The sequence below is a fragment of the Carettochelys insculpta genome, chromosome 1, assembly GCF_033958435.1.
Source record: "Carettochelys insculpta isolate YL-2023 chromosome 1, ASM3395843v1, whole genome shotgun sequence".
Lineage (NCBI taxonomy): Eukaryota > Metazoa > Chordata > Testudines > Carettochelyidae > Carettochelys > Carettochelys insculpta.
In genome coordinates this window covers 260,958,722-260,976,845 of record NC_134137.1, presented here as the reverse complement: position 1 = coordinate 260,976,845, position 18,124 = coordinate 260,958,722, and the positions used below count along the sequence as shown (strand labels likewise).

Below are 18,124 nucleotides of genomic sequence, written 5' to 3'. Positions count from 1 at the left end.
ACTGAAGATGGAGAAAGTGTTATTCCTCTTAGAGATGAGGAAAGGAAAATGCCAGAAGTACTTTCCTTAATGCTTTCATCTTGCTGTAAACCCATGAAGATTTCACAATTATCTGCATGTTTGTGTTTGTTTTTGGTAAATCCTTTTCAAGTAATATCTTCAAATGTACTGAGCTCAGCCTAGAAGTGCTGCCTGAGCTGTTCTTGACTCATTTTTACTCTTTTCAAGTAGCTGCCCTTTTGCATTAAAATTTCTCCTTTGGTTCTGCATGTGGAAGTAAATGTTGAAGAAGATCCATTGTTACTTTAAAGTAATCAAAGTGGGAGGGCAGCTGCATCTGAATGACCATTTTTATGTAAACTGTTGTCATTTGGTTTGTCAACATGCCCTGCAATAGTCAAACAATACACTGGTAAGAAACGCAAAGGGAAAGACACAAGTGATCATAAATGTTGAATTTTATTTTAAGAGCAGTCTCATTTATTAAAAATACAAACTCAGATTGATGCTAGTGGGGATGCCAAGGCTCCTTGGGCCACAGACTGACTCCTTTTTTCTCTAATTTCATTTTCCCCTTCCTGGCCTATCCACCTCTTTGGGTTTATTAGCCTTGTAAATGAGAGGCCTGGACCCACCAATTCCTCCCCTAACTAGTTGAATTCTGGTGCAGAAGTAATCTGAACACTGATGTGACATGGTGAATGCTGAGAGGTCTTTATCTTCATAGGGCAGATTATGGTTTAGCAAAAATATTGACTAGGAGAGAATGTGGCTTGATAGGGGTGGAGAAGGGGGACTGGATATAATACAGGCTGGGGTGGGGGTGTAATTTTTCATTTGTGAATGTATCTGTTCAATGGAACAAGGGAGGGGCTGCAGAAAAGCAAGGGCTAGTTTGTAAACTAAAGAGATTTAAGTTCTAGTGTTAGCCAAGCTGCTGCTAATGTGGTTGGTGGATGGCAGGGATACTGAAGAGACTACAACTAGAGGGAACAACTCGATATAAACAGAATCAGGTGTCTACAGGGCCATCTCTAGCAACATATATAAAATTTTCTGGGCTGCCTTTTGTATGCTCCATTGAGAGTCAGAGAACAATTGTAGCCTTTAAGGATAAAGCACGTATTATACAATCTTGTCACATTGATATTAGGTTTAAAAAACAACAACAAAAAAAAAACCCTGCCATCTAAGTAGATAAATGGCCAGTGTGTCTTTTTCTCATAGGTGTCTCTTAGATGGGAGAAGACACTTCCTGTTGCAACAGTTCCATTGCAATTGATACAATCTACTGTGATGTAGTATCAAAATAAAAGTTTATAGTTCTATTGTGGCTTCTATTCTCTGAACTACAGGTTGAACCTCTCCAGTCCAGTCCTGTCAGGACCTGACCAGTTCCAGATAAGAGAGTTTACCAAATGATGGGAGGTCAATATTTTACAGCACATTACCAACGCTTCCACTGCTTACTGGGCTCTTAGAAGACATTTAGGGATAAAGTTGCAGCTAAATAATAGCACAGAGCACTGAGAGCCAGGACGGGTGGCTGTAAACAAACTTTATGGGACCATGGGAAACTTGGCCACACCCAAGATAAATGGTTGTCCAACTAGCTAAAATCATGTTGGATTATGGGTGTTGCTAGATCATGTGTGCTTACTGGCCTGTTAGGTGATACTGAGGGATAAATTACAGCTAAATAAAAGCACAGAACAGGGAGAGCCAGCCCTGCTGGCTATAAACAAACTTTATGGGACCATGGGAAACTTGACCACACCGAGAAGTTGTCAAGCTAACTAAAATCATGCTGGATTGTGGATGTTGCTAGATGAGTGCTGAACTAGAGAACTTCAACCTGTGTATGAATGTCAGTATCTTGGATCACATTCTTCATGTTTTGTAAGTGAGCTTAGCAGAAGTAGAAGTGACAGCAAGGTTTATTTTGGGCTAAAGGAGCTTTTCCCTCCATCTCTTTTGAAGTAAGTTCTACTCTATAAATTGGCTGTTTGACAACAGGGTGTAGAGTACACCTAATTTAGGGTATGGCTTTGTTACTGTTTGAATATTTTGTTCTCTTGAGTATGTTTTCTGATCAATATTAGACTTTATGTTGGGGGAATCTGTACATGCAGCCAGGCCCACCTGCCCATTCTCCCTTTTGGCCAGGAAACTAGCATCCCCTTGGCATATCTCAGGTTACGCAGGAAAAGTCCACAGTACTTAGTTTTACAGTCACAGTCACTCACAGCACCAGGTTGTCCAGATAAATAAAAGTCACCAAAGAGAAGGCCACGGGCCAGAATTGACACAACTGCCCTTACCAAGCACTGTGTTCAGGGCTCAGATAAAAATAAAGCACTGGTGGGAAAGTTAAGTCTAGGTTTTTGCAGCTGCATCGCATATTTTTTTCCAAGCCAATCCCCTTCCTGTCAACTGCACCTCAGCCTCTGACTGATGGGCGCTTTACATATGCTGTTCCTGAGCCACAGCTGTAGGCTGCTGTAGTGCTCAGGTAGTGAAGAGTCTAATGGCAATTTAGACAGTTCCACCCCTGGGAAGGAGAGGGGGAAATCCTCAGCTTGTAAACATTGCATGACAGAGCTCAAGGAAAGTAGGACACCCACCTAGTGTGGGGGTGGGGGGGAGGCTGCACAGTAGCTTCAGTTCTAAAGCCATGACTTTCATTGCAGCCCAAGGGTTGAAGGAGGAATGTATGGGGAAAGTCCCATGTGGTGTACATGTCTGCCACTGACTTTAGCTAGTGGTTGATTGCACTTTGTTCCCTCTTTTAACTCAACAGGACACTGGAATATAGCTTTCCTCCATGAATGCAGTCCTATCAAAAAGCAGCTGTGAGGAGCAAAAGTTATTCCTCAAACCATGGCTGGCCCTACTTGAGTTCCACACGTTCCAGAGGGAGCTACAGCTGAGTAAAATGGTCACATCTTCTACTGGGCTAGACTGATACATGGTGCTTTTCTCCTGGTTCCTCTACACCTCAACTTCTCCCCCAGGCACGTGAAGGACAGAGTGTTTGGATAGGGTCATTCACACCACCATGTGTGAAGTACTGCTTGGGACCCTTTCACAGGGGAGAGTGGCTCATTATAGCACTTCATGTTCCACATCTGGACAAAAAATTGTTTGGCACCTTGCTCATGCCAAGCAGCACCAAGAATGCCCTGCTGGGGCAGAGAACAGTTCACAGGCTGCATCCTCAGCTTTAGGGGTGGAGTGTCCAAACACTTACTGCCAAATTTCCTAATCTATCTAATCCCAGTGGCGGGTGCCCTTACTGTCCACATAGAAAATAAACACTGAGCCGTAAAAACATGCATATCCACAGAAAAACAAGACCCCTAATACACAGATACTGCTTCTTAAACAAGCAGGTGACCCTGTTCTCACCGGAAATAAACGTCTCAATCCTTGCAGGGCATTAGCCCTTGAACCATGTCGGTTCAGTTTCAGAATCATTTGTTTCTTTAGCACTTAAAGTCAGCACAAGATGCAACAAGATTTGAGCACAGAGGTAGACATTTTTCAGCAAGGGGAAGGGTGGAACCAGCTCCCAGGTTGGCCCTTTGAAATTTGCTGGTTGCCCCTCCCCTCCATTCCCAGAAGCTCCCCTAACTGGGGGGTTCCCAGTCTTCTCATTTCACCTCCATGGGCAGAAAAACAGCTGGTACCTTTGCAGCAAACCTCTTTATGGTCAAATATGTGCACGAGACTAGACATGCAAGAAAGCCTCATCACCACTTCGTCTCTGTTAAAGTCTTGCCCATCGTAATCATCAGGAGCTGCCAGGACAGTTCATTCATCAGTGCTTAGGTGCTGAGGAATAATGAAGAAACAATGAAACCTGCCTTGCCACTGCAGGATGTGATCCAAATGTGGTATGCCACACAAAGGAGGAAACAGACACCATAAAAGGTGCAAAAGTTAGAGAAAACCTGTTGCAAGGACAGGCGTACTTTACTGGGAAGAGCTGCTCCGTTGTGTCCTACAGACAGTATGATCTCCAGGTAGGCTTCCTGTGGCTAGATTTGTTCATGGTAAAAAGAAATGAGTTTTAAACTTAAAAAAAAAAAATGTGCCCCTCCGTTACTCTTAGTTGCAATGTCTGATGCGGATCCCTGAGCAACAGGCAGAGCAGTTCTGCCAGGGAGGAAGGGCTGGCCAGCCCAGCACAGCTAGAGAATAACATTCCCCTTCCCCCTTAGTTCTGGGAGATGAAAAATTCCTCTAGGCATTGTGGCAGTATGCTCAGTGACTCAGCTGCATGGGGCGCAGCTTTGTCAGGCGCAAAGGACAGGTACAGAGAATCTGACTGGTAGGTAGACAGGGCAGCTGGGCAGGGTATGGCTGGAGAATCTCTGCCCTGTGAGCAAGGGTAAAGTGAACCTGACCAGCTCCCAATCCTGGGGAGGAGGCAAAGGCATGTGATGGCCCCTGTCTGTGCAAGGAGGTGGGCCTCAGGGGCAGGCTCAGCTGGGTGATTTCCCTCTTCCCTCAGTTCTGGAAAGTGGAGCTCACGTGCTTAGGAAAGGGGTCGAGTTTGTGGGGCAGGGGCAGGTATGGGGGTAACCTCCCTTCCCCTCAGTATTATGTGGCCAGAGCACAACCCTGCTTCAGAAGCAAGGTGTTGGTACCAGGTACAGAGGGACGTGCTGGTTATGCAGGGGGCAGGACTTTGAGTATGGGTATGAAGGGCAAGGGATGGAGTTACAGTCAGTAAGATTAAGTGTTGGGGATGGACAGGGGCCTTAAGGGAAGGTGTTCCTAGGTGGTAAAATGGGTTTGGGGAGGGACAAGGTTAATGACTAGGGATGGGAGGGGTGGAAGGGGGCAGGTTCCTGGGTGGAGATGCATAAGGGCAGGGGATGGCGGAGAGGTGGGAGGGGCAGGTCCCTGGTTGGCTGTGGGAGGGAACAGGGGCTGGCAGAGGGGGCAGGTACCTGGGGACCACAGAAGGGTGGGAACGTGTGGGGGAGGGGGAGGTGCCTGGCTACGCGGGGGAGGGGGAAGGGGGTGGTGGAGGGGTGGGCGGGGGCAGGCTCCCGGCCAGGGATAGGAGGGTGTCGGGGGTGGGCGGGGACAGGCTCCTAGCCAGGGATAGAAGGGGGCGTGGGGGGGTGGGAGAGAGGCGGAGGGGCGGGCGGCGGCGGCGGCCCGGCCCGCCCCGCTCAGTTCTGGGCGCTGACCGCCAGGGTGTTGACGTAGCCGTGGGGCCCCACGTCGTTGTCGGAGATGCAGTGGCTGAGCGGGGCGGTGCCGGGCCCCGGGCCGGGCGCCGCAGTGTACTTGGCGCCCCCGGCGGCGGGGCGGAGCAGGCAGCAGCTCTCCATGGCCTCGAGGCCGCGGCAGGCCAGGAAGAAGAGATTCTTGAGCATGAAGAGGGAGAGCGGCTGCTGGTAGCGCAGCAGCAGGAGGCAGCGCAGGGCGAGCAGCGGCGCATCCAGCAGCCCGGCGGGGAGCAGCAGGTGCAGCGCCAGGCGGGCGGCGCCGGGCGGCCGGGCGGCGCTGAGCTCGTACAGCCAGAGCACGGGCGAGGCCAGGCAGAGGAAGTAGACGGCGATGAGCAGGTAGCGCAGCGGGCCGGGCAGCGGGGCCGGGCTGCCGGGCTGCAGCACCAGCTCCAGCAGGGTGAAGCTGTCCAGCAGGTCGAGGCAGGTGGCCAGGAAGGCGGCGGCGGCGCGGTGCTGGGGCGGCGGCTGGGGCGGCAGCAGCAGCTGGCCGGCGCCGTCGGGCCCGATGGCCCGCAGCAGGCAGTAGAGCAGCGGGGCGGAGAGCGCCAGGGTGACGCGGAAGCCGGTGGTGCCCAGCGGCAGGCGCAGTTCGATCAGCTCCAGGATGGAGGTGCCCAGGATCAGCGCCGCCTTGGGGGTGAAGGCGATGGAGTAGATGAGCCAGGCCAGGTGCGCGTAGGCGAAGTCCCCTCCCCGCAGGGGGCCCCCGGCCCGGCCCGCGCCCCGGCCGCCGTGCGGGGGGTGCAGCAGCAGCGGGTGCAGCGGGGGCGGCGGAGGCGGAGGGTGGCCGGGCGGGGGACGCTCCCGGCGCCGGGCCCGGCTGTTGCGGCAGAAGAAGATGCCCCATCCGGCCGCCAGCACCAGGTCGGTGGCGATCCAGCTGCACCAGTAGAGGTCAGTGACGGCGATCAGGTAGAGATCCAGCAGCGCGCCCTGCCCCAGCAGCAGCACCAGGGACAGCGCCTTGTAGCCCCAGCGGGACCCGCCGCCGCCGCCGCCGCTGCCGCCCCCGCCCGCCCACAACAGCCCCCCGGCGGCCGCCGCCGCCGCCCCCCCGGCCGGGCCCGAGCCCCCGTACAGCTCCGCCGCCGTCATGCTGCCGCCCGCGCTGGTGCTGCTGGAGGCCGGGGAGGCGGCGGCGGGGGCCGGCGCGGCCGGGGCTGGCACCAGGGGTTTGCTGATGCTCTCCTCCTCCTCCTCCCCGCCGCTGCTGCTGCTGCTGCTGCGGGCCCGGGCCGAGCCCGAGCTGGAGCCCGACACGCGCCGGCTGCGGCCGCCCAGGAAGAGGGGCTGCAGGTCGGCGGCGGGGTGAGCGGGCGGCGGCGGCGGCTGCTGGAAGGAGCCGGAGGAGGAGGAGGAGCCCGGGCGCTGGCTGGAGACAGCTCGGTGCATTGTCCTCCCCGGCCCCAGAGCGAGGGGCCCGGGCCCCGGCTGCGCCCAGCCCCGGCCGGCGGCGGCACCGAGGGATGGGGACAGCGGCGGGGGCCGGCGAGAGCGGAGACTCGGCCTGGATTCGCCGCAATCCCGGAGCGGAGCCGCGGGCGAGCAGCGGGCTCCGGAGCGGGCGGCGGCGGCAGCTCCACGCGCGGGAGAGGCGGGCCCGGCAGCCCCCACCCCCGCGCGAGGGCGGCTGGCGGGGAGCGCGGAGAGGCTGTGGAGCCGGGGGGGCAGGGCGTGCGCGCCGGGCGGGGAGTGCGAGCGCTCCCCTTGGCGGCAGGCCTCGGTTAGCGAGTTCCAGCCCACGGGGGCCAGGAGCCCACGGCCACGCTACAGGTCGGAGGGCCCCAGCGGAGCCCCAAAGAGCTGCACACAGCTGGGGGGCGGGGCTCTGGTGCAGCCAAGGCGCCTACATGCCCACTGCCAGGCCATGGCCCGCCTGCCCCCACTGACCGCACTCCCCTCTCCAGAGCCCCACCTGGTTTCCAGGGCGGGCAGTTGGTCACACAGGGCCCGCTGGTGGTGGCTAAGCATGACTGCGGCCTGCCTGGGGCCAGGGCTCACGGCTACAGCCTTACTTGCTAGAGACAAACCAGCTTATAACCGGGCTCCTGCTTTGTAGAGCATTTCACCTTCTTTTGGTGCCTCACCCTCTGCAGGCCTCACCTGGCTGAGGCAGCTAAACCTACTCTCCTTCAGCTAGAGCTGTGCATCTGAAGCCGGCTTACTGCAGCTGGCTAAAGCGATCTCCTACGTCCACAGTTTGCCTGGGAGCCGCACAGATGTCGGCTATTACAATTTTTGTGCTGACACGCTGCATTTTTGTTTTTGCCCAAGACCCCCTCAGCCCAAAAACAGCTGACTCATGCTAGAAGCTTTCTAGCGCCTGGCATTCGTTTGTGACCTGCCCAAAACTGGTAACGCACCATCAGCCAAGTTAGTGAATGAGCTCAACCCAGTCAGTTGAGGTACTGGTATTTGCTTTAGGTGTAAGGCATGAGCTGAGTTGAATCAGCGCTTTGATCTGTCCCACTCCCCACCCTATTCTGCTGCACAGAGGATTGCGAACTTGAACGTATCGGTGCAAATAGTGGCCTGTTATGGTAATCACATGAAAAGCTTGGTTCAAATTGCTTGCTTGCTTCTTTTCCTGCCCCCCCACCCCCAGGGGGCTCACGTAGTCAGAAACCAGCCTGGAGCAATCACCCTCCCGACCTCCACCCCATCGGCATCTGTTGCAGTTTTTCTTGGGTGATGGGGAAGAAAGGGGACCTTAGAGCTGCCAGGCAGTGATGGAATGCTCACAGAATGGCCTGACTGAAGAACACACCATATGTCTGAAGTGAGAAGTGGCTTCAGCTCTGCTATGTCTGCTGCAACATTGCATTTGAAGCCCAGTATACAAGATGAAGGATGTCATCCAGCTCAAGCCTCTTTAATGGAAGGCCAACCTCACTTGTTTGGCCCAGAAAGTCAGCAGCGCATATACATTGCATTGTGCCCTCCCACCTTGCTTTGGTTCAAGAGGCTAAGAGATAAATGTGGTCTTTGAGTAGCCACAGTAGTCATACTTACAGGGCTTGGTGCCTCCTGCTGTTAAGCTGTGGTATCTTCTGACCACTTGTGAACATTGGGCCCCCCCCCTCACCTGCCACTTTGTGGATACCTAAGGTAGTAAACAGCGTGTGTCCCTAACCAGCCCTCGGTTGCTTTGTAACTAAAGATGCCATGAGCTAGCAACACACTTCTCTATCTTTTGTTTTCTTTTTCTTCTGCCCTTTCAGGGCTATGTTTGGGCTAGTCAGTGAGCTTGGTCTATACTGCAGCTGTCTTTGGCTAGCCAAACAAAAGAAGAAATGATACCCAGCCAGCATTAGTATCGTTGGGACCCATAGATGCAAGTGGCCCATGCCACACACCCCACTGGTTGAGGGCAACACAACAGGTCCATTCAACTAATTCTGGCACTGTGTAAGTCCAACAGGAGGGAATTTGCCAGCCCTGAGGTGGTTGCCTGCTGCCAGCCCCTTAGCAGTTCCAGCCTGACTGGCACCCTACCGCTGGGCCTTGCCAGGCTGCCCTCGTCTGCCTCCTAGGCCTGCCACAGCCCCCTATGGTAGCGCTAGCATCACTGTGCCCACCCCCCCCACACCGCAGCTCCCTGGGAACCAGGCTACCGCTCCCTGGCTGCCATGCATCATCTCAGCTTCCATCCACAGGCCACATGTCTCCCCATCATCCCAGCTGCATGGCACCCCCATCACCCCAGCCACACAAGGCCCTGCTGCTCCCTGCCCCTGTGGCAGCGTCCTGGCCAATGCCACGCACAACCCCCCCCGCCCCCGGCTGCCAGTCCATTGCTCGTGGCTATATCTCCCTGGGCCCCACTCTGGCTGCCGGGTTCTGTGGCCCAGCAACATTCGTGGGCTGGCCGGACCAGAGAGTAGTGGATTTCAGAGGTACAACCTGAAAGTTTAAATAATGGCTTTGTCTTGATGACGGCACATAAGGACTCTGGCTGCTCTTAGTACTACACCACGCTGTTCATTGGATACATTAATTTAGCTGCTCTGACTATATCAGCTGCAGGCCATGACCTTGTTTGCCTTTGGATGGAATCTTGTTTCACAAACCTTTTGGACTTGTGTGCTGCTATTGGTCAGAGCATCAGCTCAGCCCAGACACCTGGGGACTATGAAGAACTCATCAATTACCATATCTTTTGTGTGTGTGTGTGTGAGGGAGCGAGAGAGGGAGACACTGAAAAAGCTGATATGAATAAACGACAAAATGAAAAACTTTGTGCAGTGGGGTGAGGGAAGGGCTGTTGGCCCCTTACTGCAACTTAGAGAGCATGTTTTGATTAGTAACACCCCCACCCCCCAATACCAGCAGAAAAGGGTTGACAGAACAGGCAAGCCGGTGAGGTGGGATTGTGAGCTGGGATTGCCAAACCAGGGCAATGCAGACCTAGGGTGGGAGCAGCAACATGGAGCTAGGGAGTCTGCATCCACCCCAGTAGCTGGGGCCAGAGCAGCATTGGCATGATAGCAAGGGTGTGAATCCCCAGCATTTGCAGAGGGTTATGTGAACTGCTATAGGTGGAGAGAGAGCCGGCAATGGGCCCCTTTGACACCATCTCAGGAAGCAATACATGTGGCGCCAGAGTTGGGCATGGACTGATAGAAGACCAGAACTGAATGTGGGTAACAGGGTCTGTTACACAGGGTCCAAACTCATGCTGGGGCAGAGCTGCTCGCAGCAGCACATTCAGGTCCAGGAGAAGACCGTGGACACTGGTGTTGCAGTTTATAGCACTTTAGAGTCTGTTGCACTGCCCCTTACCCAGGCCATTTGTTCACACTGCTAATACCACAAATTGTTCTTTACACACATACCCCACCCCTACCTTGAATAATGTGTGCTGATGTGGTTGCCTCAGCTCGAAAAGATCTCTTGGCAGTGGAAAAGGTTTAGAAAAGGGCAATGGAAATAATTGGGGGTGGGGTACGGAAAGACTGCCTTCTGAGGGGTGCTTAAGAAGCTTAGGAATTTGCAGCTTAGGAAAGAGCAGAGTAAGGGAGTGGGGAAATGTAACAGAGGTCTATAAAATCACATGTTATTAAAAATGTGAATAAAGAGTCATTTACTCCTTTCCATTACACACGTACTAGGTGTCGCCAAATGAAATTAATAGCAAATTTAAAACCAATTAAAAAAGTATAAGTTGACTCTCTCTCATCCAACAGTCTCCAGAGCTGACCGGTCCCAAATGAGAGAATTTGCTAGATAATGGGCAGTCAATATTTTCTAGCACATTTCTAACACTTCCACTCCTAACTGGGCTCTTAGAAGACATTTAGGGGTAACTTTCAGCTAAGTGCCAGCACAGAACACTGAGTCAGGGCTGGTGACTGTAAACAAACTTTATGTGACTGGGGGGAACTTGGCCACATGTACGAGATGTTTGTCCAGTTAACTCAGGCCAGATTACAGAGTTTACTGGCTGAGAATGTTCTGTACTACAGAGGTTCAACGTGTATTTCATCACACAGTGCAAAGGCAACCTGTGGAACTCCTTGCCAGAGGATGCTGTGAAGGCCTGGGTTCAAAAAAGTGAGAAAAGTCATGGGAGTGTAGGGCCATCAGTGGCTTCCAGCCAGGATGGGCAGGAATGGTGGCTCCAGCCTCTGTTTGTCAGAAGCTGGGAATGGGCAACAGAGCATGGATCACTTGATGAATACTTGTTCTGTTCAGTCGCACAGAATTCTGAGGCACCTGGCACTGGCCACTGTCAGTAGCCAGAATATTAGGGCACCTAAATTTTTGGTCTGACCAGTATGATTGGTCTTATGTTAAAAGAAATTTTGGTGTAACAGTAAATCTACTGTATGTCTGTTTACATGAATTACGATTGCAGCTTAAAGCTAAATAAGGGAGCAGTAGTTCCTGTCAACTGAGCAGTTGGATGGCCACCCAGGAGAGAGTCAAATGCTGCCAGCAGCGTGCCCACAGCTAGCAGCATGTGTTTCTACTGGTGGTACCTAGCCACGTAGGACTCAGTATACATAACAAAATTTATTCTACACATAGATGGAAAAAAATAGCTGGAACATCTGCAAGGGAATTAGCAGTAGCCTAAATTAGGGGCATTCTCATCCTTGCCCATAGTTGCCCATGGAGGGACTGAGGTAAATGGCCAGGAATCCTTGGGCTCAGTGCTCTCTGTGTGGTCACAGTCCTGCTCACATGGGGCCAGGATGGAAAGCCAGGGTGGGCAGATGCCAAAGTGAAGTGAATTGGGTCAAGGACTCCAATCCTTTTTGTCACTGACTTCAGCCAGGTACTGGCTACATAGCAAAATTCCCCTAGTACAGTGGGACAAATCCCCTGCTTACACTTGGGAAACACAGAAGTGCCATTCTCATGTTGAAAAGGCAAAGTCTCTCTTATCAGGCCCCTGAGCACTGCAGAGTGAAAAGCAACGAGCTGTTTCCCTGGTGATCCGATATATTGCAAAATCCCTGGTGCAGCACAGAGGTGTTATAGGTCTTTAGCAGCAAGCACTGGTAGCAGTGAAGCATATAGATTAAATTTTAAATAACTTCCATGCCTATCTCTTCCATTTTCAGCAACTTCCAAATTATGACTAGGGTTTCCGACTAAAACCAATACCAAACCCAGCTGATGGCACCAGCTATACCTAGGTTTTAATAAAATATATATTGCAACTGCCTGAAAATTACCATGTTCAGTCTTCATAATTACCTGTGATGTAGACAGAAGAGGGCCCCAAACTCCCCCACAAATACTTTCTCTCCCTGGGGGAGGGCCAGGCCTTAGCAAGGGGAAACTGTTATTGGCAAAACTGAAGAGGAAACAATCCAGCTGTATTACTTCTGGGAACTGAGACAAAATATGCTCAAAATAAAGAGCAGGCAGTAAAATCCTAATTAAGTCTCTCAAGCACTGTCAGAAAGTGGGAGTGGGAAGAGGGACAAATGGAAGAGGTTACACTGAATTCAGTGCGTTTGAATTAGAGGAATCACATTAAGCCACATTTAAAATGCAGCAAGCGTGGGATGGGAAGACTTAGTGATTCTGTGCTGCACATTTAACACTGCATTATCTGATCAATTCAGATATGCTGGGTGGAAGCCTGTAGCCTTGAGTAGAACAGCTTCCCTAGCCAGAAATAAAATACAAAGACATTTCAATTTATCTGTTTCAAACACTGAAAATACTTGTCACTAACGTTTTGATTCTGTCCTGTAACTTCAAGGGTACAGTCACTGTGCCATAGAGTGTACATACATGTAGCAAGTTATTACACAATTAAACTGGCATAATTACAACCTGGTTAAAAGGAGTACCTCTAGAATCACACTGGTTTTAGTATTAAAGCTAAAATTCACATCTAAATAGGTAAAGGTGTATATCGACAGACTGTACTGCAGATTGAAAAAGCTGTCACTAGACTAGGGAAGGATAAACTCCAGTGTTTGGGTTTGAAAGAGGGTCTCCCTGACTCTCTGCTCACCACTGGTGGGCTCATGTCCCGCTCCAGAGATTTCACTCGTTCTCCCTCAGCCTCCCAGGTCAAGTGGATGAAAGTCAAGATCCTCCTCATGTACAAGGTCCTCAGTAGTTTTGGCCCTTTTCCTGTTCTACTTTGCTCTTTCAGACCTCTTGCCTTTTTTGCTCCCTTTGAGCCTCATCCAAAGTCCAATGGCCTCAATGGAAGATGCAGCAGCTCAGCAGCTGTCAGGATGAGCCCCTTCGACTACTAGCTGTTCAGGGCAGGAAGCACGTAGTGAGCACCATGCTTGGACGGCACTCTAAAAAGCACGACTGGGTCAGTTATTGAAGTTCTATTATCGATGGCTGATTAACCAATCCATAAAGAGGCAAATTCACTCCAAAACAGGAGGAGATGAAGTGTAACAAGACTGGGGGGGTTGAGTGTATGCACAGTTACACAGCTGGACGTCACCATATGCAGAGTACAATGAGTACTGGCAACGATACCGAGGCGAGCAGCCCATGGGCTACCAGCATTCCTTGTTACTCACTCCCAACCGTTGCATCATTAAGCTTATACCTCCACATTGCAGCAATTCCTACAGACCAGTATTTCTCAATTTTTTTGAGATCAGAGACCAGCTTGATGCCTTTCTAGCCTGTGTCAGGGAGACTGCAGGTATGGATACCATTGAGAAACAACGTTCTAAACAAAACTCAAGGGGACTTCACTTCATGACAACATTGAGGTACAGTCAATAAAGGATGTGTCTTCTGCTCCCCTCCCCAACCAACTACACACAAGCATGCTGCAAAACAGACCAGCCTACCCAAAAAGTTACGTCCTTAATATTCTTAGGCAATGTCTAGACGGTAAGCATCTGTCAAAAGAAGTTTTTATCAGAAGACATCTTCTCACAAAACTTCTGTTGACAGAGCATGTCCAAACATGAAAGAGAGATCTGCTCTCCTGACAGAGAGTGGCCGGACAGATGGGATGTGCTCTCAGCAAAATGGCTTTCCAGAAGCACGTCAGCCACGGTTGCAGGTCACCAGGTCCCTCCGAATGCTGGTGCAAGAGCCCGCAGAGATGGGTAATTAAAGGGATCCCCCTCTGGACAGCTGTTCCCTGTCCCTGCTGTGAGCTTGCTACTCCTGCAAGGGACAGCAAAGCTCTCGCTGTGTCCACTGTGCTTCCCCTGTGTTTGCAAGCAACACAGCTGGGCCCTGCGTGTCAGGTGGCCGGAGCTGCCCCTGGGCTTGTGATGACCCCACACAGACATGCTGTGGTTTGTGCTGCACTTTCTGGCAGCTGCCTTCCTGTTCCTGAGTGGGGTTGACCCCAAGATCATCTTTGGGACTATTGTCCTGGCTGCAGGATCTACACACAACTGCACCCCATGGTGGATGTGTGGCTGTGGAGGCAGGCACCATGCCCGTTCACACTGGTGGGACCTGCTGGTCAAAGACTTCTGTATGCGGAAGGCCACCCTCTTGGAGCTCTGTGCCAGGCTTGCCCCTGCCCTCCAGAGATGTAACACCCAGCTGCGGCCTGCCATACCCATGGAGAAGCAGGTTGCCATCACCATTTGGAAGCTCGCCACCATCGACAGCTACCAGTCAGTGGGCAACCAATATGGCAGGGGGAAGTCCATCATCAGGGCCCACCTCATGGAGGTAACACGTTCTCAGGCTGCCATATGTGCAACAGGGGGTGGGGCATCCTGCTGAAGAGGGACCCTGGGGAAGTGGGATTGGAGGAAATGAGGGATGGAGGGGGGAAGCCCTGTCCCCAGGGGATCATGCCACCTGCCCTCACACAGCCCTGCCTGCTGGGGGGGGGGGGTGGCCTCACAAGAGGGGCTGCTGGAGAGCTCAGGAGAGAGGAGATGGGAGAGGGATGGGCACACCTCAAGGGCCCAGGCACTGCCTCCTTCATGCCCTGTTGAGTGCATTTGTTCACCTCCTTCACCTTGTTCACCCCTCCAGAACCCCTGAATAATAAAGCCACTTGTTTGTGTGTCAAAGGAAAAACTGATTTATTGGACTGTTTCAATGTGTGTAGGGGAGGGTGTCTAGGAACGTGGAGTGGCGGGGGGGCTCAGAACTTGGTGATGGGGGGGGATTGGGACATGGGGTGGGGGGTCACAAACCCAGGGGGGAAGCAGGACCCCAAGCAGTGCTGGCCTCAGGATCCCCTCCCTCTGCACGTTTGGGGTCCCTGTCAGGGCTGGCTGGGTGCCAGGAACAAGGGGAGTTATGGACAAAGAAGGGCTGGGGGGAGGGGGCATACCCATTATCCAGATGAACAGGTGGGGGCCCAGAGTGCCTTGCAGAAGGGCAGGAGTGTGTAGGGCTCCAGGAGCAGCAGCAGGTGGTGTGGTGGGACATGCTGGCGCAACCGTGGTAACAGCATAGCAGAAGGACGTGAGCTGGTCCTGCTACTGCCTCTTCAAGGATGCAGTAAGCCAGCGTCTGCTGGATCTCTTTCAGCATGGCCACACACGGCCACATGATGTCCTCATGGACTCTGTCCTGCTTGCTTCTGCTCCAGGAGTGGTGTGGTGGTGACAGCAGGGCAGCCCAGGCCTCAGTCAGTTCTGGGCTGGCTGTGCAGAACACAAGGAGGGAGAGATTCATGCAGACACAGTCCCTGAGGCCGTGCCCTCCATCGTGAGTAGAGACCAAGGCCCCTCAGGGCAGGGGAGGGGGATATCCTGGGAGCAAAGCCATGTGTGGTCTGCACAGCAGACCCAGCTCTACAAAGACTCCAAGGTGCCTACAGGAGTGTGCTGCCCACTGCCTACCCCCTTCCCCCAGACAGGTTAGTGGCCAAGGGGAGTGTCCAGCCATAGCGGGATCCCCTCATGGGTGGTGGGGGAGCTGGGTGCTGCCTTGCCCTCCATGGGGCCTGTCAGGGGTCCATTCCCCCACTCCACACTTCCAATGCAGAAAGTGGGGCCCCACAGAGACTGGAGACACCTTGCCAATACATAGGCTTTGCTTAAAAACTCCCCAAGGTCACAGATTCCTTGGATACTGGAAAATAGGCTGCCACCACTCAGGTATGACCAAAAAAAAAAAAAAAAAGCTTTAAACACAAGAACATGAACCTGGGATTATCTTCCTAGAGGCACCCCAACCTCTTAACCCTCCCTCTGGCGAGAGCTCAGACACAAAAAACTGTAAGTCAGTAGCTGACCGTTTGGTCTAAAGCACAGAGTCTTCTTAGGACACAGGGATCAAATTAGTTGCTTAAAAACAGAGATATATTCACAAAACAAGATGGAAAAAATCATGGGTTGCATGCAGAGAAAATTATTTCCCTGGGATTTAGCTTTTACAGGGGAAAATATCAAGTCAAATGAAGCGGGTCTTTGCCCACGAACACTTATGCTCCAAAATATCTGTTAGTCTGTAAGGTGCCAGGGGACTTCTTGTTGGTCTCAACAGCACAAAAGCAAATACAGGGCAGATAAGTCCAACCAAATTTAAAATAAAACATAACCTGAACACATCTAACTAGACATTTCCCTTGTACTCACACCTCTCTGGCTGATTTTGTGATGGTCAGGATATTTCTGATCTTTCATTCCAATTGCCTGGGAGACATTTCCTCTGGGTCTTTCTCCCTGTTGCATGCAGAGAAAAAAGCCCCCGGGAACTGCAATTGTTCATTTAAACAGAATTACTTCACTCCCATTGGTTCACCTGGGATTCAGGTTACCTCAGCAGATTAACCCCTTCCCTGCACTCATTCATGATAGGGCCCATCTCACACCTGTGGTTTGCAGCACTGCCCGCAGGCGCGGGTGTTGCCATGCCTGGGCAGGCATGCCCATGTGCTGTGTGGCACTTCTCAAGGTGCTTGGGATCATGCTGGCTGTGTGTAGCTAGTCCACTTCCAGCCATGACACTCATCTGGCCTCCCATGACCCCGTCAGCGGAATGCCACCCATGGTCAGGGGCAGTCTGCTGGGTCCATATGGCGCACCCTGATGCTACATGTGCTTCCACATGCTGGAACCTCAGTGCAATGTTCCGCCCAGGTGACGCTCGTGCCCCACCTCATTTGTGCCCACTTCCCAAGCCCTGGCTGTGTGACAAACAGGGCACTCACCTGAGGAACCCTCCCTGGCATCTGGATGGCTGGGACTGGCTCCAGGATGATGGTTAGGCTGCTCCTCTCATCTAGGTCCCGCTGCTGCCCCTCCTCCAGCTTGCACTCCAACTCTGGCTCAGCCTCATTGTGGGTGATGACAGGTGCATGGAGCCCCGAGTCCAGGTTAAGGGGCGACGTGTTTTCCCCCTCCCCAGGATCCGGTGGACCTCATGGTAGTAGGGGCAGATGGCTGGTTCTGCCTAGAGCGGCCTGCGGTGTCCCAGGCCCAGACATAGCCCTGCGGCAGCTCTTTGACTACGGCCCTCACTTGCTTGAGGTCATGGTGGGGATGGCCCCAGTTGGCCAGGGCCTCAGCCATGCAGCCACAGATGCCTACATTTTGGCCCTGATACAGGGGTCTGGGAGGGACGACTCAGCCCAGAGATCCAGGAGGGCCTGGATACCCCCAGCATAGGAAGGCTTCCACTTCTTTGAGCCCCAGGAAGGGTCCTGGGACCTCTGGGGCTGCTCTTGCAAAGGCCCGGAGGTCTCAGGGGGCCTGTGGCTTGACCATGGTGCTCCCAAGGTGTGGCTGTGAGCATGCTGGAGCTAGCCCTGCAGCACACAGCTTCTCCCAAGCTCTGCTTCCTACCACAGGGTTCTTCAGCCTCCCTGCAGATGCTTTAAGATGGCCCGGAGGCAGGAATCAGAGTGCTGATTGCTATGGACAGGGTGTCCAGCAGGACACCTGTGTGCAACCTTGGGGGCCTCTTCTGTCAACAGAAGGCCTCTGTTACATCCACACCTGCCTTTTGTCAACGGCTCTCTCTCTCAACAGAGACCTTCTTCCTTGTGGTGAGCAGGGTACAGCCATTGACAAAACCTCTCCATTCTGTCAATTTACTGTTGACAGAATGTGCTTTGCAATGTGGCTGTGCCCCTAGTTTTGTTGACAAAACAGCCATTTTGTCAACAAAACCCTGCAGCCTAGACAGCCTGGGAGGACAATCATGCGTCCCCTAGGGTCACTCAGCATATGGCTAGCTGCTGCAAATGGTGCTCGTTCCAGAAGGGGAGGGGGGGAAAATAGGGTTTTGCACTGCCCTTTAATTTCTCACCACTTCTGGCTCGTGTGGCCAGACAGATTGCAGAAAGCACTGAGTGTGTCCTTACTTGGCTGGAATACTGTAAGCGTGAAGAAGTAGTGAAGATCTTCCCCCTACTCCTCTACTCCTTTCCAGATAGGAGTGGTTTCAGCAGCCTAATCAAAAGCCTTAGGGCGCACTTCAGGAATGACACAGCACACCACATTCTT

The 18,124-nt window shown here is 52.7% G+C and overlaps 1 protein-coding gene across 1 annotated transcript; it reads right to left on the bottom strand.

Moving 5' to 3' along the window:
• Window positions 1–5,186: 5,186 nt before the first annotated feature.
• On the bottom strand, window positions 5,187–6,641 carry TMEM121B (transmembrane protein 121B). The gene has a single exon (XM_074983769.1). The coding sequence runs from the start codon at window positions 6,639–6,641 to the stop codon at window positions 5,187–5,189; it is 1,455 nt and encodes a 484-aa protein (XP_074839870.1).
• Between the last annotated feature and the right edge of the window lie 11,483 nt (window positions 6,642–18,124).